Below are 24,112 nucleotides of genomic sequence, written 5' to 3' on the forward strand. Positions count from 1 at the left end.
TGGCAGCTCCGGTTAGCATTTGAGAAACCATTGAACAACGAGGTTAAGCACATGGGCCAGGCATGGTACGTGTGTGAGCTTGTCTCGCCTGAGAGCCGGCACCAGGTTCCGGCCATTGTCACACATGACCATGCCTGGCTGCAGGTTCAGTGGTGTCAGCCACAGATCTGCCTGCTCTTTCAGAGCTGCCCACAATTCTTCAGCATTGTGCGTTTTGTCAACTAGGCATATTAGCTTCAGCACAGTGTGTTGCCGCTTGGCTGAGGCAGTGCTGCAGTGCTTCCAGCTTGTGACTGATGTGGTCATTTGGGAGATAGAGGCTCAAGAGGAAGAAGAGGTGCAGGAGCTGTAGACTGTGGGAGCAACTCTGATTGACGTAGACCCTGTAATCCTCAGCATCAGGAGGACATGTTCCATCCCAATGTCCGACTATGTCCTGGATTCCACTATGTTAGCCCCGTGTGCCATCAGTGAGATGTACCGTCGCCGCCCACAAGCACTTTTCCACATGTCTGTGGTTAGGTGAACTCTCCCAGTAACAGCATTGTTGAGGGCATGGGTAATGTTGTGGGACACATGTTTGTGTAATTCCGGGATGGCGCACCAGTAGAAATAGTGGTTGCTGGGGACCGAGTACCTTGGGACGGTCGCCGCCATCAGGTTGCGTCTCCACGAGCTTAAAAGGCAACATTTCAAGCGCAAGCAGATAAGAAATGTGTGAATTTAGTACTGTGGCCTGTGGGGCCTTGGCTGAGTATTTCCGCTTACGTTCCAATGACTGCGGTATGGACAACTGAGGGCTGCGCTGGGACAAGGACGTGGACATACTTGATGATGGTGCTAGTTGAGTGTGGGCAATGACAGGTGCAGGGCAGGAGGCATCTTCGCATGCACAGTGGACAGGGGATTGGATAGCATGCACAACAGTGGAAGAAACAGTGGTGTCACCCTCAGACACTGTTCCTGGAGCCTGTGGTTTGGCCCACAGAGTCAGGTGCTCAGCTGCCATGTGCCTGATCATGCTGGTGGTGGTCAGGCTGGTAGTTTTGCTACCCTTGCTGATGCAGGCATGGCAGGTGGTGCAAATGGCCTGTTTGGGGTAATCGGCAGAATCTTTAAAAAACAACCAGACTAGGGAAGACCTAACAGTTGTACTGCCAACTTCCGTCAAGTTGGTGTTACGAGGAATGGTTTCCACCTTCTGTCTGTGGCCACCACACCACTTCTTCCTGCTTGTTGGGGTGCTACGCCTGCTTCCCACTGTGTGCTGCTGTCATCGCTATGCATGTCTTCCTGCCAGGTTGGGTCAGTTACTATATCATCCACCACCTCATCTTCCACTTCCACAGCCTGGTCCACCTCCTGATTTTCTGGAAATTGTGTCTCATCATCGTCCACCTCTTGTGACACATTCCCACGTCACCTTCATGTGACCGTGGCTGCTCAAATATTTGGGCATCGCTACATGCGATCTCATCTTGCCTCGCTTCAAGTGGACTGTGTGAGAGGTCTGAATCTATAAGTGGAAAAGTGAACAGCTCTTTGGAGTGTCCAAGTGTAGGATCAGTTGTCTCCGGGCACTCAGCATGGTGGAAGGAAGGAGGATCAGGGTGAGAAATATGTGGTCCAGACTCACAGTTACTCAGACTTGACTGTGTGGAAGACAGGGTGGTGGTGGTGGTGACAAGGTGACTGGAAGCATTATCCCCTATCCAACCAACAACCTTTTGACACTGCTCTGCGTTCAATAGTGGTGTGCTGCTGCAGTCCCCTAGTAATCGGGAGAGGAAGGTCGAGCGAGAAGATGTGGGCGTTTGTTGTGGCCCAATTTCAGCTAGCCCACAGCCTCAGCATGCACCATCACCATCTTGTCCACTTCCCTGTCCCTTGCCATTTGCATTGCCCATTTTAAATTAACTACAATATTTTCCATGTTCACTACATATGGCAGAATTTGGAGCAAACTTATATGTGATCTGTGTGCGGGAAAGCCACAGTTTAAAATATCTGGCCTGTAGCTAACAAATTTTTTTTTCAGCAAACTGGTGTCAATAACTAGGCTAAGACACAGGAAAAACAGTTGAATGGAGACCTCAAATGCCACAATTCGTAGCTCACAGATAGATGAGTCATGTGACAGAGATACTACACTGTAAAATATGTGGCCTGTATTTTTTTTTTACAGCAAAATAGTGTTAATAATTAGAGTAACACACAGCAAAAACAGTTGAATAGAAGCCTCATATGCCACAAATTGCATCTCACAGATGGATGAGGTGTGTGACAAAGATACTACACTGTAAAATATGTGGCCTGTGTTTTCATTTTTTTTACTGGAAAACAGCGTCAAGAACTAGGGTAACACACAAAAAAACCAGTTGAATGGAGGTCTCAAATGCCACAATTTGTAGCCCACAGATAGATGAGGCGTGTGACGGAGATACCAGACTATAAAATATGTGGCCTGTATTTTTAATTTTTTTACAGGAAAATAGTGTCAAGGACTAAGGTAACACACAGCAAAAACAGTTGAATGGAGGCCTGAAATGCCACAATTTTTAGCCCACTGATAGATGAGGCATGAGACTGAGACACCACACTTTCAAATATTTGGCCTGTTTTTTTTTTTTTTGGCCTGTAAAATTGTGTCAATAAGTAGGCTTTGACACAGCAAAAATAATTCTATGGAGGCCTGAAAGGGCAAAAGTTTGATCGCAATGATATGCGACCCGTGTAGCGGATAAAAACCCAGTGGAAAATATCTGATCTGTAGCTAAATATTTTTTGGGCAGCAAAATGGTGTCAAGAAATTGTATAAAACACTGCAAAAATTTTTTATAGTACCACAAAAGTGAATTAATTTTATGCGCACTCAGATGTGATCGCTGGGATGGGCAAACCTGTTTAAAATAGCTGGATTTTCACGCTGTACTATGAAAAGGATCTGGCTGTATTCTGCAGTGTCAACAAGCAAATGGAGAAAAAAAACATTGCTTTGAATAAAATAATCAGGATTAAGATGCAAAAAAAATTATTCCTGGCCACTGATACCTAGGGCTATAATATACGGTCAATAAATGTAATAGGCAGCAGCAGACAGTAAGGAATGGACCCTCTTGGTGTATGCAATGAAGTATGCCATATAAAATGCCTGCCTGCTACTGATATCTATATACCCACATACACTCCCTGCCTACCTAGCACTGCAATCTATGTACCCCGCAATTACTCCTTAGAAGGACTTTTGATTTAGCTGGATTTGTGTATTCAATTATGGCATATCCACACTCTCTTTGAAACTCCCAAATCTCACCCCCTATCTCAGCAGCAAATCTCCCTAAACTAGCTGATTCCATAGCTGAATGTGACGAGCAGAGCGGGGCAAGGTCTCTTATACACCTGATGATGCTGTGCAATCACTGTAATGCCACAATCTACATGGCTACGGCATTACAGTGTGTGGCAGACAATCCCTGCATGTTGATTGGTGCTCTAAAGAGCGACAAACATGCAGGGCGTGGACCCGAACTCCCACCCAACAATCCCGGAAATGCTCAGCGCTCGCCGAGCACCGCGAGTATAGAGATGCTGTCACACCCCCGGATCTGGCCCCTTACCTGGGGGTCTCTGCCTCCCGGCGCTTCCCCATTCAGCTTCCACGCCGCTTCCCGTCTGCCTTTTCGGGGACGCGGCGCGTCACTGGTCCGCGCATGCGCGCTTGCCCTTCCTCTGCTGCAGGGCATCTTGGGAGTTCGTGACCCGGTGGCTCCGCCCCAATATGGCGGCACCCACGGGTATTACTGCTCGGCGGCTCTGCAGGTAAGACGCCTGTTTGTCGCTCTCTGTGGCACCTGTATTCTTTGCGGAGCATCACCCTCGCCTCTCAGGTCCCTGAATCCTGTCTCCAGTGTGCTCTGTGTCTCTGTCCTGTTTGCCGCCCGCCACCACCATCTGCTGTCTGCCTGCTTCTTCCTCATGTTCCGTCTGCCTGTCCCTGCCTACCATCCTCCTTCAGTCCCTCTGCTATCCCATCCTTGCCAGCTCCCTGTCCATCCATCCGCTCCGCCTGTTCTGTGTCTCTGCTTTATCTACCTGCCCTGTGTCTCCCATCCTCATATGTGTCCCTCTTCCTTCCAGCATCTGGCCCCGGTCCATCCAGGTCTTTCCAGTCCATCCCGGCCTCCATAGTCCTCTGTTCCACTACCTTCTCTCCATCTTCACCCCGTCCTTCTTCAGACCCCTCCGGTATACACCCTAAGCCGCCCCTTTGGTTTGGGGGGGTGGTCATCACCTGGTCTGCTCGCCCTTGGGGGCTCTGGAGCCATGACCCAGAGGGTCCAATTCTGGGCAATCCCCCTAGAACCATAACAGATGCTCGGGCGCGTACCGAGCATTACCGAGTATGCTCGCTTATCACTAGTTATGTGCCAACTCTACATACTTAGAATGTGGTATATTAATGTTTTGATAGTCAAATAAAAGATTTACCTTACATAAATATGGGCACTCATCTTTATTTATCTAATTAAGTTATACCCTCTATCCTCTATAAATTCTAATGAAGACCACTGTATAAATAGCAGATGTGCTTTATGCATTACCCTATACCAAAAAATCATATAAATTAAAAAGTTAACATACTTCTTCTATGCTTACAAATAGAGTTGAGCGAAACGGGTCGAAAAAATTCAAAAGTCGCCGACTTTTGGCAAAGTCGGGTTTCATGAAACGAAACCCGACCCTAGGATGAGGTCGGCCACGAGGTCGGCGACTTACGCGCCAAAGTCGCGTTTCAAAAGTTTGTTTTGCGCTCTTTTTCAGCCAATCAGGATCCACGAACACTGTGGGCAACGTGATGACATAGGCACGGGTCACCACCATCTTTCAGAAGGGCATGCAAGTGATTGGCTTGCTTTGGTGGGCATCACAGGGGGTATAAAAGGGCGTGCACGCCGACCGCCATCTTACTTCTGCCGATCTTAGTATAGGGAGAGGTTGCTGCTGATTCTGTAGGGAGAGCGTTAGGCAGGGAAGAAGACAAAAAAACTGCTTCTGCTGCTAGCGATTTGGCCTGCACAACACACCAGTCACTGTGTGTGCAGTGCAAGGGGAGGCTATATAGTGGTGTATCAGTGGTGTTGGTTGTTGGGCTGTCTTTTAAGGCTTCCTGACAGGCTGGCATTGCTGTTTACCCACTGCTCCGCAAACTGCTTTTTTAAAAACAATCCCAATTTTTTTTTTTGTCCTGCTGAGAAGAAAAAAAAACTGCTTCTACTGCTAGCAATTTGGCCTGCACAACAAACCAGTCACTGTGTGTGCAGTGCAAGGGGAGGCTATATAGTGGTGTATCAGTGGTGTTGGTTGTTGGGCTGCCTTCTAAGGCTTCCTGACAGGCTGGCATTGCTGTTTACCCACTGCTCCGCAAACTGCTTTTTTAAAAGCAATCCAATCTCCCTTATCCTCTAGTCACTTTTGTCACAGCTGTGCCATCGAGCCTGTCACATAGCGCTCAGATATTCATTGGGCCTCACACAATCCAAAAGTGTCCAGTGTCCAAAAGTGTGTGCAGAGATTCAAAATCTCCCTTATCCTCTAGTCACTTTGGTCACAGCTGTGCCATCGAGCCTGTCACATAGCGCTCAGATATCAGTGGGCCTCACACAATCCAAAAGTGTCCACTGTCCACAAGTGTGTGCAGAAATTCAAAATCTCCCTTATCCTCTAGTCACTTTTGTCACAGCTGTGCCATCGAGCCTGTCACATAGCGCTCAGATATCAGTGGGCCTCACACAATCCAAAAGTGTCCACTGTCCACAAGTGTGTGCAGAAATTCAAAATCTCCCTTATCCTCTAGTCACTTTTGTCACAGCTGTGCCATCGAGCCTGTCACATAGCGCTCAGATATCAGTGGGCCTCACACAATCCAAATGTGTCCACTGTCCACAAGTGTGTGCAGAAATTCAAAATCTCCCTTATCCTCTAGTCACTTTTGTCACAGCTGTGCCATCGAGCCTGTCACATAGCGCTCAGATATCAGTGGGCCTCACACAATCCAAAAGTGTCCACTGTCCACAAGTGTGTGCAGAAATTCAAAATCTCCCTTATCCTCTAGTCACTTTTGTCACAGCAGTGCCATCGAGCCTGTCACATAGCGCTCAGATATCAGTGGGCCTCACACAATCCAAAAGTGTCCACTGTCCACAAGTGTGTGCAGAAATTCAAAATCTCCCTTATCCTCTAGTCACTTTTGTCACAGCTGTGCCATCGAGCCTGTCACATAGCGCTCAGATATCAGTGGGCCTCACACAATCCAAAAGTGTCCAGTGTCCAAAAGTGTGTGCAGATATTCAAAATCTCCCTTATCCTCTAGTCACTTTTGTCACAGCAGTGCCATCGAACCTGTCACATAGCGCTCAGATATCAGTGGGCCTCACACAATCCAAAAGTGTCCAGTGTCCAAAAGTGTGTGCAGATATTCAAAATCTCCCTTATCCTCTAGTCACTTTTGTCACAGCAGTGCCATCGAGCCTATCACATAGCGCTCAGATATCAGTGGGCCTCACACAATCCAAAAGTGTCCACTGTCCACAAGTGTGTGCAGAAATTCAAAATCTCCCTTATCCTCTAGTCACTTTTGTCACAGCTGTGCCATCGAGCCTATCACATAGCGCTCAGATATCAGTGGGCTTCACACAATCCAAAAGTGTCCAGTGTCCAAAAGTGTGTGCAGATATTCAAAATCTCCCTTATCCTCTAGTCACTTTTGTCACAGCAGTGCCATCGAGCCTGTCACATAGCGCTCAGATATCAGTGGGCCTCACACAATCCAAAAGTGTCCACTGTCCAAAAGTGTGTGCAGATATTCAAAATCTCCCTTATCCTCTAGTCACTTTTGTCACAGCAGTGCCATCGAGCCTGTCACATAGCGCTCAGATATCAGTGGGCCTCACACAATCCAAAAGTGTCCAGTGTCCAAAAGTGTGTGCAGATATTCAAAATCTTCCTTATCCTCTAGTCACTTTTGTCACAGCAGTGCCATCGAGCCTGTCACATAGCGCTCAGATATCAGTGGGCCTCACACAATCCAAAAGTGTCCAGTGTCCAAAAGTGTGTGCAGATATTCAAAATCTCCCTTATCCTCTAGTCACTTTTGTCACAGCAGTGCCATCGAGCCTATCACATAGCGCTCAGATATCAGTGGGCCTCACACAATCCAAAAGTGTCCACTGTCCACAAGTGTGTGCAGAAATTCAAAATCTCCCTTATCCTCTAGTCACTTTTGTCACAGCTGTGCCATCGAGCCTGTCACATAGCGCTCAGATATCAGTGGGCCTCACACAATCCAAAAGTGTCCAGTGTCCAAAAGTGTGTGCAGATATTCAAAATCTCCCTTATCCTCTAGTCACTTTTGTCACAGCAGTGCCATCGAGCCTGTCACATAGCGCTCAGATATCAGTGGGCCTCACACAATCCAAAAGTGTCCACTGTCCACAAGTGTGTGCAGAAATTCAAAATCTCCCTTATCCTCTAGTCACTTTTGTCACAGCTGTGCCATCGAGCCTGTCACATAGCGCTCAGATATCAGTGGGCCTCACACAATCCAAAAGTGTCCAGTGTCCAAAAGTGTGTGCAGATATTCAAAATCTCCCTTATCCTCTAGTCACTTTTGTCACAGCAGTGCCATCGAACCTGTCACATAGCGCTCAGATATCAGTGGGCCTCACACAATCCAAAAGTGTCCAGTGTCCAAAAGTGTGTGCAGATATTCAAAATCTCCCTTATCCTCTAGTCACTTTTGTCACAGCAGTGCCATCGAGCCTATCACATAGCGCTCAGATATCAGTGGGCCTCACACAATCCAAAAGTGTCCACTGTCCACAAGTGTGTGCAGAAATTCAAAATCTCCCTTATCCTCTAGTCACTTTTGTCACAGCTGTGCCATCGAGCCTATCACATAGCGCTCAGATATCAGTGGGCTTCACACAATCCAAAAGTGTCCAGTGTCCAAAAGTGTGTGCAGATATTCAAAATCTCCCTTATCCTCTAGTCACTTTTGTCACAGCAGTGCCATCGAGCCTGTCACATAGCGCTCAGATATCAGTGGGCCTCACACAATCCAAAAGTGTCCACTGTCCAAAAGTGTGTGCAGATATTCAAAATCTCCCTTATCCTCTAGTCACTTTTGTCACAGCAGTGCCATCGAGCCTGTCACATAGCGCTCAGATATCAGTGGGCCTCACACAATCCAAAAGTGTCCAGTGTCCAAAAGTGTGTGCAGATATTCAAAATCTTCCTTATCCTCTAGTCACTTTTGTCACAGCAGTGCCATCGAGCCTGTCACATAGCGCTCAGATATCAGTGGGCCTCACACAATCCAAAAGTGTCCAGTGTCCAAAAGTGTGTGCAGATATTCAAAATCTCCCTTATCCTCTAGTCACTTTTGTCACAGCAGTGCCATCGAGCCTATCACATAGCGCTCAGATATCAGTGGGCCTCACACAATCCAAAAGTGTCCACTGTCCACAAGTGTGTGCAGAAATTCAAAATCTCCCTTATCCTCTAGTCACTTTTGTCACAGCTGTGCCATCGAGCCTGTCACATAGCGCTCAGATATCAGTGGGCCTCACACAATCCAAAAGTGTCCAGTGTCCAAAAGTGTGTGCAGATATTCAAAATCTCCCTTATCCTCTAGTCACTTTTGTCACAGCAGTGCCATCGAGCCTGTCACATAGCGCTCAGATATCAGTGGGCCTCACACAATCCAAAAGTGTCCACTGTCCACAAGTGTGTGCAGAAATTCAAAATCTCCCCTGTCCTATAGACACCTTGTACCTTGTTTTACATTACTATATAGTTTGTTGGATTTTGTCTACATTTCTACCAAAAATGAGGAAGGCTGGTGGAAGAGGCCTTGGAATTGGGCGGGGGTTGGCAGCTGGTAATGATGGTGTTGGTGGTGGATCTGATGTTAGTGGCAAGAGCAAAATAGGACCGAATGGAGGAGGTGCTGACCCTGCGTCATCGTCTGGCTACATAAGGCCTCGAACGCTTAGTTTTCTAGGAGTTGGCAAACCGCTTTTAAAGCCAGAGCATCAGGAAAAAGTTTTGTCTTACATTGCTGACTCAGCCTCCAGCTCTTTCGCCTCCTCTTCTTCAGTTGTAAAAAGTAAAAGCACTGAGTCGTCATTGGAGGCTCATGTTCATGAACCACACCTTTCCTTGTGTCCTTCACCCCAACCAAGATTGAAGGATGACTCAGGCCATACTACTGATTACTCCATGGAGCTGTTTTCACATACCATGCCTGGATTATCAAGTCAAATGGTGAATTACCCAGGCCAAGATGAATCTGACATGGAGTGCACTGATGCACAGCCGCTGATGGATGATTCTGCTGGTACATTCACTCAGAGCACTACATTGTCCTCGCAGTGTACAGAGCCAGATTCTGACCCTGATGAGACTCAGGTGCCCCTTCCCGCACACTATACCACCATACACGGTGACACAGAGGAAGGTGCACATGACATAGAAGAGGAGGTGATGGATGACCCAGTTGTTGACCCAGATTGGCATCCATTGGGGGAAGAGGGTGCTGCTTCCAATAGCTCAGATGAGGAGCATCCACAGCAGACATCGACATCGCAACAGCTGTTATCTGGCAGGCCCGGAGCACTCCAAAGACAGGTTCCAAACATCAAAAGAGTTGCTGGACAGCTTGTCCAGAGGGTCAAAAGATCACAGCGTGCTAGGCCGCAAAATGTCTGCCAAAGTAGGAAGAGTGCAGTGTGGCACTTTTTTGAACAAAATCCTCATGATCAGGCCAAGGTTATCTGTAAGAAGTGCGCAAAGACCTTTAGCCGAGGGAAAAATCTGAAAAATTTGAATACCTGTTGCATGCTTAGACATTTAACCAGCATGCACTTGCAAGCGTGGACACAACACCAAACCTCAAGTGCCACATGTGCAACTGATCACAACGAAGGTAGTCAGCAACGCTACATTGTTTCCCCCACTGTAAGCCCACCGGTTAGCACAGCAGCAAATGTTGAGGTGTCGTTGCAAGACCACAGCAGTCAGGGAATCCCACTGTTATATCAACGAAATACTGATTCTAGGCCATCAGAAAGAACACCAACTCCATCACCATCATCAACCCTCTCTCAGTCCGCCCTGTCCACCGCTACTTCCACCATATGCAGCTCTCAAGTCCAGCTCACCCTCCCAGACACTATGAGTAGGTCAAGAAAGTACTCAGTCTCTCATCCGCGTACACTGGGTTTGAACGCCCACATTGCCAAACTAATCTCGTTTGAGATGATGCCCTTTCGGTTGGTGGAAAGCACAGCTTTCCGCAAACTCATGGCCTATGCAGTACCACGCTATGACCTACCCAGTCGCCACTTCTTCTCTCGCAAAGCCATCCCAGCTCTCCACCATCATGTGAAAGACCGCATTGTCCATGCACTCAAGCAGTCAGTGAGCGGAAAGGTGCACCTCACAACTGATGCATGGTCCAGTCGGCATGGCCAGGGCCGTTACGTGTCCATCACTGCACACTGGGTTAATGTGGTGGATGCAGGGTCCACAGGGGACAGCGGTGGTGGGACAGTGCTGCCTAGGCCACGGTATAGGAAACAGTTGGCTGTAGGCGTTCGACCATCCTTCTCCTCCACCTCCTCCAGAAGCGAAAGCTCGTCCACAGAGCGCAGTCGTACGAGCACTCCATCTGCAGCTGCCACTGTTGCACACGATGTGTCCCCCTATCGAGCAGCTAGTGGAAAGCGTCAGCAGGCTGTTTTGCAGATGATGTGTTTGGGCGACAGACACACCGCCGAGGTGCTGGCTGAGTACTTGAAGCGACAAACTGAGTCATGGCTGGGCAGTGTACATCTTGAGGCAGGCAAGGTAGTTAGTGATAACGGCCGTAATTTTGTGGCAGCCATAGCCCTGTCAAAACTCAGCCACATACTTTGCTTGGCTCACACCTTGAACCTGGTGGTGCAGTGCTTCCTCAAAAATTATCCGGAGTTAACAGCCCTGCTCCAGAAGGTGCGAAGACTGTGCGCGCACATCCGCCGGTCGCCTGTACACTCCGTTCGTATGCAGAAGCTGCAGCGATTGCTCCACCTTCCCAACCACCGCCTCATTATCGACATTGCAACAAGGTGGAACTCCACCCTGCACATGGTGGAGCGGCTGTGCGAGCAGAGGCAGGCCATAATGCATTTGTGGGAGGATACACGGCCAGGCACTTTGAGAGCAGATATGGAGTTGACAGGTGTGCAGTGGTCGAAGCTGAAAGACCTTTGTAAAGTCCTTCAGTGTTTTGAGGAATGCACACGGCTGGTAAGCGCAGACGACGCCATCCTAAGCATGAGCATCCCACTTATGTGTCTGCTCATGCAAACTTTGACGCACCTTAAGGAGCAGGCGTCTGCAGCCAATGTTGATGAGGAGGAAGAGGAGGAGGGAATCCTTGATGACATTCAGCCATTGTCTGCTCAGGGACCTCTCCTGGACGAGGTGGAGGAAGAAGAGGAGGATGATGATGGGGATGATTACTTAGGGGAGGAGGATGCATCTCGTGGGGCAAGTGAAAATGTTGGCGTGGCAAGGTCTGGTACAGGGTTTGTGCGTGACTGGAGGGATGTGGATTTGCCAGAAAGTGCTCCTCCACCCAGCACTCGCAGTGCATCATTGACACCGGGAACATTGGCCCACATGTCAGATTATGCCTTGCGGATCCTAAAAAGGGACCCCCGCATTGCCAAAATGATGAACGATGACGACTACTGGTTGGCCAGCATCCTGGATTCACGCTATAAAGGCAAATTACAAAACATCATGCCACAGGAGAACCTTGACCTAATATTGGCTAATAAACAAGCAACTCTGGTAAATCGGTTGCTTGAGGCATTCCCAGCACACAGCAGCAGTGATGGTTCTCACACGAGCCGTACGGGCCGGGGGCAGCTTGGCAGAGGTGTTCGTGGTGCATACAGCAGAAGTGGCGTTGGAGACAGGGGTTTCATGACAATGTTGTGGACTGATTTTTCAAATACCGCTCACACAACTGGTAATACTGCATCGATGGAAAGTGACAGGAGACAGCAGTTGTCAATTATGGTAACAAACTACTTTTCCTCCCATATCGATGTTCTCCCACACAGGTCATTCCCCTTTGACTATTGGGCCGCTAAACTGGACACCTGGCCTGAATTGGCCCAATATGCCTTACAGGAGCTCGCTTGCCCAGCTGCAAGTGTGCTATCGGAAAGAGTCTTCAGTGCAGCTGGATCAATCCTGACAGAAAAAAGGACCCGTCTGTCAACCCAAAATGTGGATGATCTAACCTTCATTAAAATGAACCACGCATGGGTTTCCAAGGATTTTGTCCCACCTTCCCCTGATGACACATAGGGTGACAGAAAAATCGCTTGCTTTGGTCCACCTCTTCCTGGTACTTCACCTATTTCACCTTTTGCATCAGCTGAATGTTCAACATCAACATATGCCACTTTCTAAAACTCCCTAACTGTGCTGCCTCCCCCCACATGGCCGGGGTCACCACCTACCGCACGACACCGTGCGAGTGCAGTTGCCCTGGACAGGTGGGTAGGCCGACTCTTGGGCGCGGGCACTGGCACAGGGTCCCTCATAGTGCAATCAAGTGTCTCTGACGGTGGTGGTGCACACCCGCTGTCAGACACACCGCTATACTATGAGGGGCCCAGTGCCAGTACCAACGCCCACGAGTGGGCCCCCCTTGCTTGGGCAGGGCCCCAGCATTTGCAATCTTTACCTCTCCCTGCTCCTCCGCTGTGTAATCTGGGCCGTCAAATCCATACTGTGCCTGACACCGTCTGAGCCTGCCTCCTGAGACATATATTTTGAATGTGTACGCTATCCATACATGTTATCCAGGGATACGGTACACCTTTCTAACCTTTGTGCAATCACGTGCAATCCATACTGGGCCTAACACCGTCTGAGCCTGCCTCATGCTGTATAGACATATATTTTGAATGTGTACGCTATCCATACATGTTATCCAGGGATATGGTACCCTTTCTAAACTTTGTGCAATCACGTGCAATCCATACTGGGCCTAACACCGTCTGAGCCTGCCTCATGCTGTATAGACATATATTTTGAATGTGTACGCTATCCATACATGTTATCCAGGGATACGGTACCCTTTCTAACCTTTGTGCAATCACGTGCAATCCATACTGGGCCTAACACCGTCTGAGCCTGCCTCATGCTGTATAGACATATATTTTGAATGTGTACGCTATCCATACATGTTATCCAGGGATACGGTACCCTTTCTAACCTTTGTGCAATCACGTGCAATCCATACTGGGCCTAACACCGTCTGAGCCTGCCTCATGCTGTATAGACATATATTTTGAATGTGTACGCTATCCATACATGTTATCCAGGGATACGGTACCCTTTCTAACCTTTGTGCAATCACGTGCAATCCATACTGGGCCTAACACCGTCTGAGCCTGCCTCCTGAGACATATATTTTGAATGTGTATGCTATCCATACATGTTATCCAGGGATACGGTACCCTTTCTAACCTTTGTGCAATCACGTGCAATCCATACAGGGCCTAACACCGTCTGAGCCTGCCTCCTGAGACATATATTTTGAATGTGTACGCTATCCATACATGTTATCCAGGGATACGGTACCCTTTCTAACCTTTGTGCAATCATGTGCAATCCATACTGGGCCTAACACCGTCTGAGCCTGCCTTATGCTGTATAGACATATATTTTGAATGTGTACGCTATCCATACATGTTATCCAGGGATACGGTACCCTTTCTAACCTTTGTGCAATCACGTGCAATCCATACTGGGCCTAACACCGTCTGAGCCTGCCTCATGCTGTATAGACATATATTTTGAATGTGTACGCTATCCATACATGTTATCCGGGGATACGGTACCCTTTCTAACCTTTGTGCAATCACGTGCAATCCATACTGGGCCTAACACCGTCTGAGCCTGCCTCCTGAGACATATATTTTGAATGTGTACGCTATCCATACATGTTATCCAGGGATACGGTACCCTTTCTCACCTTTGTGCAATCACGTGTAATCCATACTGGGCATGAGAACGGCTGGCGAGCTGTTAAGCAAGCTACAGCACCTGTCCAGACAAGTACAGGGATTCCCTAGCGGGGAGACTTATTTGATTGTTTTCAATGTTGGGACAGCAATTTTTGGGGAGCACTATACTCTGGAGAATGATAGATGGGGCCCACCATACACTGGAACATTCCAAAGGTGGACATCAGACACTGGAGCAGCATTTACAGGGCCCATTATACACTAGAGCATTAGAAATGGGGCCCATTATGTTTGGAGCTTTATTTGGGCCCATAAGACCGTAGAGCTTCATCCATGGGGACCAACATATACTGTAGCATTATGTGGAGCTCATCATATACTGTTTCAAACATTATATGGGACCATTGATTCTGTATGGAGAAATAGATGGGCCTCGTCATGAGATGTAAAAAGTGAGGTATTTTTCATTGTACTATACCGCTATTTCTCTGCCGTATCGGAGCATGATGAGTTGTGGTATGTGTTAAAGGGGCGCTCTTTCGCCCAGGGCACATGAAAACCTGGAGCCAGCCCTCCCCCCCCACAGTTTGTAGCCAAATAACCCCCATTTTTCAGTGCGTAACTTGTATTATGAAGTTAATTAAGGTTGACAAGCTTAAGAAAGAAGAATTGATGCTTTTGGCATTCAAATGGGCACTGTAGGTGTGTTTCCTGTCCTCCTCTCACTGCCGACTTTTATTCCCCATTGACTTACATTGGGTTTCGTGTTTCGGGACGACCCCGACTTTTCCCTATAATCGGACGATCTTGCTCGACCCGGCTTTTGGAAAAGTCGGGTTTCACGAAACGAAACGCGACCCTAAAAAACCAAAAGTCGCTCAACTCTACTTACAAAACTAGACATCGTATAAATATAAGGACTAATTCTCCAGGTTTATATAGTCCCATCTAAGTTCAGCACAAAATAGGGACAGAAACCCTGATCCCAGTGTTGGGTCCCTTACTGGTCTACTTGCTGTAGTTTTGATTGAGCTGCAGCTATCTTTGCACCAATGCAAGAGAGGCAACTTTCAGTTTTTGCATTACAAAAAACCTGTTGCATTTTATGAACTGAGATCATTGATTCTGCATACAGCAATGGAGATCTGCTTCACTTCTATTTACTTTATTTATATTTGTCTTACAGAATAGAAAATTGTCTTACTAAACACAACACAGAGGAAGAATTTTGATTGGTAATTATATAATTATCTTGGTCTAAAATTCATATCATACCTCTTCTGACGTAAACATGACAAGTCGGGGAACACTTGACAGCCCATTCTCTTTTATGTCAGGACAGAACTTGTACCTCGCTAAATTTACAGCATACATATTGGATACGGAGCCACCTAGAGATTAATTAGAAAACATTTTACATGGGTTCGTGCATGGAGGTCACAGTATAATTTCATTTTCACCATAATGCTGCTACCTTATCAAATCAGCAAATTTTTTACAATTTTTGCCAATTAAAGGGTAAATAGAACCAGGTATTTGACATCTAATCTGAGAGCATCGTGATGTAGAGACAAAGACCCTGTGTTATGCACGTGGTTGTGAAATTACTGTGCCACTGTGTGGCGAGAGCCTGGAAAGTAATAAATAATTGAGCACCTGGCTGTTAACTAGAGCCCCTGATGGTGTGGTTAGACTTGGACCTAGGTGGATGCCAGGTACCACTGCAGGACAGACCACAAAGCCACAGCAGCTGACCCCCCTATGGGCTGTAGGGAGGCAGAATGGACTTTTAGAGTCAGGATGGCAAGGAACAGCGTAGCAGGATAATGGATACTGGACAGCTTGGTAGACCAAACTGAAACTGGAACACAGGAACAGACAGGACATGTTATAGGAACACAGGACCTGGTTCAGACTATATGGATGAGGGAGGCAATAATTGGTGCCGACCAGGTGGGTCAGGATCAGAAGTTGGTATTGGCAGGACTGGATCAGGATCAGAAACAGACAGGGTGGACAGGATCAGAATCAGGGAGCATGGGTACAAGGACCTAACTACTTAGACAGATGTGTACAATACTTATGTACTAGTGTAGCTAGGGCACCACCCTATAGAGGAGGGTGTCTTAAATATCTGAAGTCTCCCAGCCAGTGGCTGGTGCCATTTTCAGAAGCACACATGCTGCCCCTTTAAATAATAGCGAGCGCGCCCTGCCTATAGTAGGAAGAGGACTTGTGCAGGGATGCTGGCACTGTCCTAACACCCTGACTTTCTGTCAATGCACAGTGTACACAGGAAGCTGCCAATCAGTGGTGAGGGTGGGGTTAGACAGCGAGCACCATCCCTATATCTGGTAGATCTGCAGCAGAGTCTTTAGCAAAACTGCAACAATAAGTGCAATAAGTGATATATCACTGGAGTAAGGGTCTCAGTCCATATATCATGCTTTACTCAGATGAAGAAGCAAGAACCTGGTGACAGATTCCCTTTAAAAAGTTTGCAGTACTAATTTAATGACTACCATGTTTTTCATATATCTCTAAATCTATAGAAATATAGTTATATTATAAAACTAAATAAGACAAATATAGCTGATGCTTTAATAGAGATTCCTACTTCTGTCACTGTTGTCTTAGGCTCTGTCCACAATATGATCTCTTGAAGTATACACCGAACATACTGCTCTGACTTTTGTATAGAAGTCCAGCTCACCCACGTCTGACCTCACCGCACCTCAGACTTTAAATTCGAGATTGAAATAAAAATGAAATTCTGTATGGCAGTCTCACAGCCCATCCATATGATTAGCATATCATCTATGAATCTGCCGTACCAAATTACATCCTTCAAAAAGGGATTCAATGGATTATAATTAAATGTACAATCCCTCCCTCCAGCTCATGGTCAAATTTGCTACAGAGGGTGAATACTTTGCTCCCATTGAAACTCCTGCACTCTGAATAAAATAATTGCCATTAAAATAGAAATAATTATTAAGCATAAGAAATTGGACAACATCTACGATGTAATTTATGATAATAATAATAATAATAAATTTTATTTTTATAGCGCCGACATATTCCGCAGCACTTTACATTTCAGAGGGGATTTGTACAGACAATAGACATTACAGCATAACAATAATCACATACAGTAGATTATAACAAATACCAAGAGGAGTGAGGGCCCTGCTCGCAAGCTTACAGTCTATGAGGAAAGAGGTAGACACGAAAGGTGGGTGGTAACAGTTGCCCTGATTGTATGGACCAGCCATAATGTTAAGTGTGTAACAGTACAGACACAGAGGGCTAATGGATGCATAAAGCATGTGGGAACATGATGCTGGGAACCTGGTTATGGTAAAATTTTTGGCTCTGCCACACAGGGATAGGTTAGGTTAATGTGTTGAGGCGATAGGCCAGTCTGAATAAATGCGTTTTCAGGACACGCTTAAAATTGTGGGGACTGGGGACTAATCGTATTGACCTGGGAAGTGCATTCCAAAGAATTGGCGCGGCACGTGTAAAGTCTTGGAGACGGGAGTGGGAGGTTCTGACTATTGAGGATACTAACCTCAGGTCATCAGCAGAACGGAGGGCGCGGGTAGGGTGGTATACTGAAACAAGGGAGGAGATGTAGGGTGGTGCTGAGCCATGGAGGGCTTTGTGGGTGAGGGTAATAAGTTTATACTGAATTCTGGAGTGGATGGGTAGCCAGTGTAATGACTGGCACAAGGTAGAGGCATCGGTGTAACGATTGGTGAGGAATATGATCCTGGCTGCAGCATTCAAGACAGATTGGAGAGGGGAGAGTTTTGTAAGAGGGAGACCGATTAGAAGAGAGTTACAATAGTCGAGACGAGAATGAATAAGAGAAACAGTAAGAGTTTTTGCAGAGTCAAAAGTAAGAAAAGGTCGAATTCTAGAAATGTTTTTGAGGTGCAGATGACAAGAGCGAGCCAGTGATCGAATGTGGGGGGCAAAGGAAAGCTCGGAATCAAGTATGACCCCAAGACAGCGGGCATGTTGCTGGGGAGTAATAGTGGAACCACAGACGGAAATGGCAATGTCGGGTGTAGGTACATTAGTAGCGGGAGGAAACACAAGGAGTTCAGTCTTTGATAGGTTCAGTTTCAGATATAGTGAGGACATGATATTAGACACAGCGTTTAGACAATCGCCAGTGTTTTCTAGAAAGGCTGGCGTGATGTCAGGAGAAGAAGCGTATAATTGGGTGTCATCAGCATAGAGATGGTACTGGAAACCAAATCTACTGATTGTTTGACCAATAGGGGCAGTGTACAAGGAGAAGAGGAGGGGGCCTAGAACCGATCCTTGAGGGACCCCAACAGTAAGGGGAAGGTGAGAGGAGGAGGAACCGGCAAAAGAAACAGTAAAGGAGCGGTCGGAGAGATAGGAGGAGAACCAGGAGAGAACGGTGTCCTTGAGGCCAATGGAACGGAGCATAGTGAGGAGGAGCTGATGATCCACAGTGTCGAATGCTGCAGAGAGATCCAAGAGAATTAGCATGGAGTAATGACCATTTGATTTAGCTGTTAGCAGATCATTAGAGACTTTAGTGAGGGCAGTTTCAGTGGAGTGTAAAGAGCGGAAACCAGATTGGAGAGGGTCGAGAACAGAGTTCTCTGAGAGATAGCGGATAAGACAGGAGTGGACCAGGCGTTCCAGGAGTTTAGAGATGAAGGGAAGATTAGAGACAGGTCTATAGTTAGCGGCACAATTTTGGTCGAGGGATGGTTTTTTAAGTAGTGGATGTATGATGGCATGCTTAAATGAGGAGGGAAAAATACCAGAAGAGAGAGAGAGGTTAAATATTTTAGTTAGGTGAGGGGTGACAGCAGGGGAAAGGGACTGGAGGAGATGTGACGGAAATGGGTCACTGGTGCAAGTAGTTGGGCGAGAAGATGCAAGGAGCCTGCTTACTTCTTCTTCTGTGACTGGTTCAAAATCAGAGAGTGAGTTAGATGCAGTGGGGGAGGGAGGACAGTGCATGGTATCCATGATGTCCATAGTCATATCAGAATAGGTAATTAAATGATGTTTGAGTGCAGATAGTGCCACAGCCACGGGTGTGGATTGATATAAAGACACCACATCTATAGTTAGCCATGAATATCGTGGAGACCACCTTATTTGTTTCATATTTTGGATAACAGAAGAAGTGTCTTTAAGATAACCAGGAACCCTGCGGACGAAAGGTTGTAATATTCTATCTAGCCATTCCCCTAGTTGTTCGCTAATGGAACCAATCCCTGATATAATTGGACGCATGGGAGGAGGTAAAATTCCTTTGTGTGTTTTTGGTAATGAGTGCATGATGGGGGTAATGGCCTCTGTTTGCTTGAGAAATCTAGCTTCTCTGTTGTCAAAACAACCCAAAGATAAACCTTCATCTATAAGTTTGTCAAGGTGTATTTTTAATTTATTTGTTGGGTCCGATGGTAGAGGTGAATAAGTACTGGTGTCACTCAACATATTCATTATCCATTGGATATAATCCACAGTGTTCATCACAACCACCGAACCCCCCTTGTCTGAACATTTGATCGTTATGTCCAAATTATCCTTTAGTTGCTTTAGTGCAGTTCTTGCCTCAACAGACAAATTATCATTTGATACAATTTTTTGACATTCACTATTACGGAGTGATAAATTTCTAAGATCCCGCTCCATGGTGGTTTGAAATTTATTTATATAATTGTTTAGCAATGACTAACAATGATTAATAATATGAACCATAAAAATCATACATCTAATGACTTACAAATTGCATTGGTCATTATACATATATATATATACAAATTCACTCAGAATAAAACTCAATTGAGTTTTTTGTTATATATAATCTGAAAGAGCATTATATGTGGTTTCAGTAAGACATTTTTATAATTTTTCTTTTTCATGGTTTTGTTTTTTCACTTATTCACTTTTGTATAATACAGCATTATTTGCTGACACATATGTTTCCACTTGCACTTAATTTCCCCTATCAAAGAGGGGGTATATAGTGGAACTGGCAACATTCACTAGTTGTTATGATTAAGGGCGTCTAGCCAGAAACGCGTTAACAACGTTCTGTTGTTTGAACAGCATTCAATAAATCACCAGAGCACTCAGCTGGATCGCTTCTTCTTTTAATACTGCTCTGACATCAATAATTATACCAAAATAATAAATTTGCTAATAACTTACCTACCCGTGCTATCAAATGGCATTCCCTGCATGGTCTCCACCTCTGACCAGGGTCCAAGTTAAAGCTTCAAAGATTTTTTTGTTGAGTCCAGCATTGAGAGTTAAAAAAGTTCATATTTTTATTAGTAAAAATAACAAATCCACAGTGGAAGACACAGTATGTCTGTTCAACTTTCATGTTTCTAATGTATCTACGCTGTTGCTCATAGCAAATGACGAAGCACAAATGGTGCTAAGTAGAGATGAGCCACTTTGCCTTATTTCGGGTCGAGTCGGGTTTCCTGAAACCCGACTTTCGCAAAAGTCGGGTTGAACAAAATCGGCCGACTATAGGGAAAAGTAGGAGTCCAACTGAAACACGAAACCCAATGCAAGTCAATGGGGAAGCAAAGTCGGCAGGGAGTGAAAGACAGTAAACACACCTACAGTGCCCATTTCAATGCCAAAAACATCAATTCTTATAACTGAAGCTTGTCAACCTTAATTTACTTCCTAATAATAGTTACGCATTGAAAACTGGGGGTTATTTGGCTAAAGTTGTGGGGGGGTTGGGCTGGCTCCAGGTTTTCGTGTGCCCTGGGCCAAAGAGTGTCAGTGCGCCCCTTTAACACCTACCACAACTCATGATGCTCCGATACGCCACAGAAATATAGGTATAGTACAATGACACATACTTCACTGCTTACATGACATGACTGATCTATTTTAAATTGTACAATAGCTCAAAACAGGACAGTATATTATTCCATACAGTATTATAGCCACCACATTGTGCGCCATACAGAATAATGAGCCCCATATATTTCTCCATACTAAATAATTAGTCACATATAATGTTCCATACAGTATCTGATGAGCTCCACATAATGCTCCATATATAATGGGCCCCATTTGTAATGCTCCAGTGTATAATGTGCCCCTTAGATGCTGCTCCAGTGTCTGATCTGCCCCATTTACATTGCTTCAGTACATGATGGGCCTCATGGATTCATGGATGATGCTCCAGTGTATGATGGGCTCCAATAATGCTCCATATATAATGGGCCCCATTTGTAATGCTCCAGTGTATAATGGGCCCTTTAGATGCTGCTCCAGTGTCTGATCTGCCCCATTTACATTGCTCCAGTACATGATGGACCTCATGGATGACGCTCCAGTGTATGATGGGCTCCAATAATGCTCCGTATATAATGGGCCCCATTTGTAATGCTCCAGTGTATAATGTGCCCCTTAGATGCTGCTCCAGTGTCTGATCTGCCCCATTTTCATTGCTCCAGTACATGATGGGCCTCATGGATTCATGGATGATGCTCCAGTGTATGATGGGCTCCAATAATGCTCCATATATAATGGGCCCCATTTGTAATGCTCCAGTGTATAATGTGCCCCTTTTACAATGCTCCAGTACATGATGTGCCTCATGGATGATGCTCCAGTGTATCATGGGCCCTAATAATGCTCCATATATAATGGGCCCCATTTGTAATGCTTGTGTATAATGTGCCCCTTATGCTGCTCCAGTGTCTGATCTGTCCCATAGATTAATTTAAGAATTAAAACCAGAAGGATGCATACAGACTGTGCCCTGCTACCTGCCACCATCGCACTCTAACAAGCATCTCTATTCTTCCGACAGGTATGTCCATCCACCCAGCTCTCCTGCTCTCCTGCTGTCTGTCTATGAAGGACACACAGTGCATCACCCAGCTTTGCACATAGACTTGCCTCTGCACCTAGCATTCACATGGTATGTCCATCCACCCAGCTCTCCTGCTCTCCTGCTGTCTGTCTATGAAGGACACACAGTGCATCACCCAGCTTTGCACATAGACTTGCCTCTGCACCTAGCATTCACATGGTATGTCCATCCACCCAGCTCTCCTGCTCTCCTGCTGTCTGTCTATGAAGGACACACAGTGCATCACCCAGCTTTGCACATAGACTTGCCTCTGCACCTAGCATTCACATGGTATGTCCATCCACCCAGCTCTCCTGCTCTCCTGCTGTCTGTCTATGAAGGACACACTGTGCATCACCCAGCTTTGCACATAGACTTGCCTCTGCACCTAGCATTCACATGGTATGTCCATCCACCCAGCTCTCCTGCTCTCCTGCTGTCTGTCTATGAAGGACACACAGTGCATCACCCAGCTTTGCACATAGACTTGCCTCTGCACCTAGCATTCACATGGTATGCCTTTCAGCTAACCCCAGCTTACCCCAGTGTTATTTATGACCTTGTTTACTCTGGCTTGATCATATACATCTGGTCCACTCTTAATTGTCTGGCCAAGATGAGCAGAGACCACTCCTCTCTGCTTCACACCTGACTGCACTTAGTTGTACATATATTGCAGAGTACAAGTCTGCATAGACTTCAGTCTGCATTGTGATTGCTATAAGTGTGTGCTAGAAGTGTGAAGATTAATTTAAGAATTAAAACCAGAAGGATGCATACAGACTGTGCCCTGCTACCTGCCACCATCGCACTCTAACAAGCATCTCTATTCTTCCGACAGGTATGTCCATCCACCCAGCTCTCCTGCTCTCCTGCTGTCTGTCTATGAAGGACACACAGTGCATCACCCAGCTTTGCACATAGACTTGCCTCTGCACCTAGCATTCACATGGTATGCCTTTCAGCTAACCCCAGCTTACCCCAGTGTTATTTATGACCTTGTTTACTCTGGCTTGATCATATACATCTGGTCCACTCTTAATTGTCTGGCCAAGATGAGCAGAGACCACTCCTCTCTGCTTCACACCTGACTGCACTTAGTTGTACATATATTGCAGAGTACAAGTCTGCATAGACTTCAGTCTGCATTGTGCTTCCTATAAGTGTGTGCTAGAAGTGTGAAGATTAATTTAAGAATTAAAACCAGAAGGATGCATACAGACTGTGACCTGCTACCTGCCACCATCGCACTCTAACAAGCATCTCTATTCTTCCGACAGGTATGTCCATCCACCCAGCTCTCCTGCTCTCCTGCTGTCTGTCTATGAAGGACACACAGTGCATCACCCAGCTTTGCACATAGACTTGCCTCTGCACCTAGCATTCACATGGTATGTCCATCCACCCAGCTCTCCTGCTCTCCTGCTGTCTGTCTATGAAGGACACACAGTGCATCACCCAGCTTTGCACATAGACTTGCCTCTGCACCTAGCATTCACATGGTATGCCTTTCAGCTAACCCCAGCTTACCCCAGTGTTATTTATGACCTTGTTTACTCTGGCTTGATCATATACATCTGGTCCACTCTTAATTGTCTGGCCAAGATGAGCAGAGACCACTCCTCTCTGCTTCACACCTGACTGCACTTAGTTGTACATATATTGCAGAGTACAAGTCTGCATAGACTTCAGTCTGCATTGTGATTCCTATAAGTGTGTGCTAGAAGTGTGAAGATTAATTTAAGAATTAAAACCAGAAGGATGCATACAGACTGTGCCCTGCTACCTGCCACCATCGCACTCTAACAAGCATCTCTATTCTTCCGACAGGTATGTCCATCCACCCAGCTCTCCTGCTCTCCTGCTGTCTGTCTATGAAGGACACACAGTGCATCACCCAGCTTTGCACATAGACTTGCCTCTGCACCTAGCATTCACATGGCATGTCCATCCACCCAGCTCTCCTGCTCTCCTGCTGTCTGTCTATGAAGGACACACAGTGCATCACCCAGCTTTGCACATAGACTTGCCTCTGCACCTAGCATTCACATGGTATGCCTTTCAGCTAACCCCAGCTTACCCCAGTGTTATTTATGACCTTGTTTACTCTGGCTTGATCATATACATC

The 24,112-nt window shown here is 46.3% G+C and overlaps 1 protein-coding gene across 1 annotated transcript in view; it reads right to left on the bottom strand.

Moving 5' to 3' along the window:
• GADL1 (glutamate decarboxylase like 1) overlaps nt 1–24,112 on the bottom strand; it is a 657,207-nt gene that overhangs the window by 377,714 nt on the left and 255,381 nt on the right. The window contains exon 6 of the mRNA XM_073568647.1: nt 15,369–15,484. Within this exon, the coding sequence (XP_073424748.1) occupies nt 15,369–15,484 (116 nt within the window). The remainder of the gene's footprint in view (nt 1–15,368; nt 15,485–24,112) is intronic.

The sequence above is a fragment of the Dendrobates tinctorius genome, unplaced genomic scaffold (assembly GCF_039654945.1).
Source record: "Dendrobates tinctorius isolate UK_male_01 unplaced genomic scaffold, ASM3965494v1 ptg000005l, whole genome shotgun sequence".
NCBI classification, from domain to species: domain Eukaryota; kingdom Metazoa; phylum Chordata; class Amphibia; order Anura; family Dendrobatidae; genus Dendrobates; species Dendrobates tinctorius.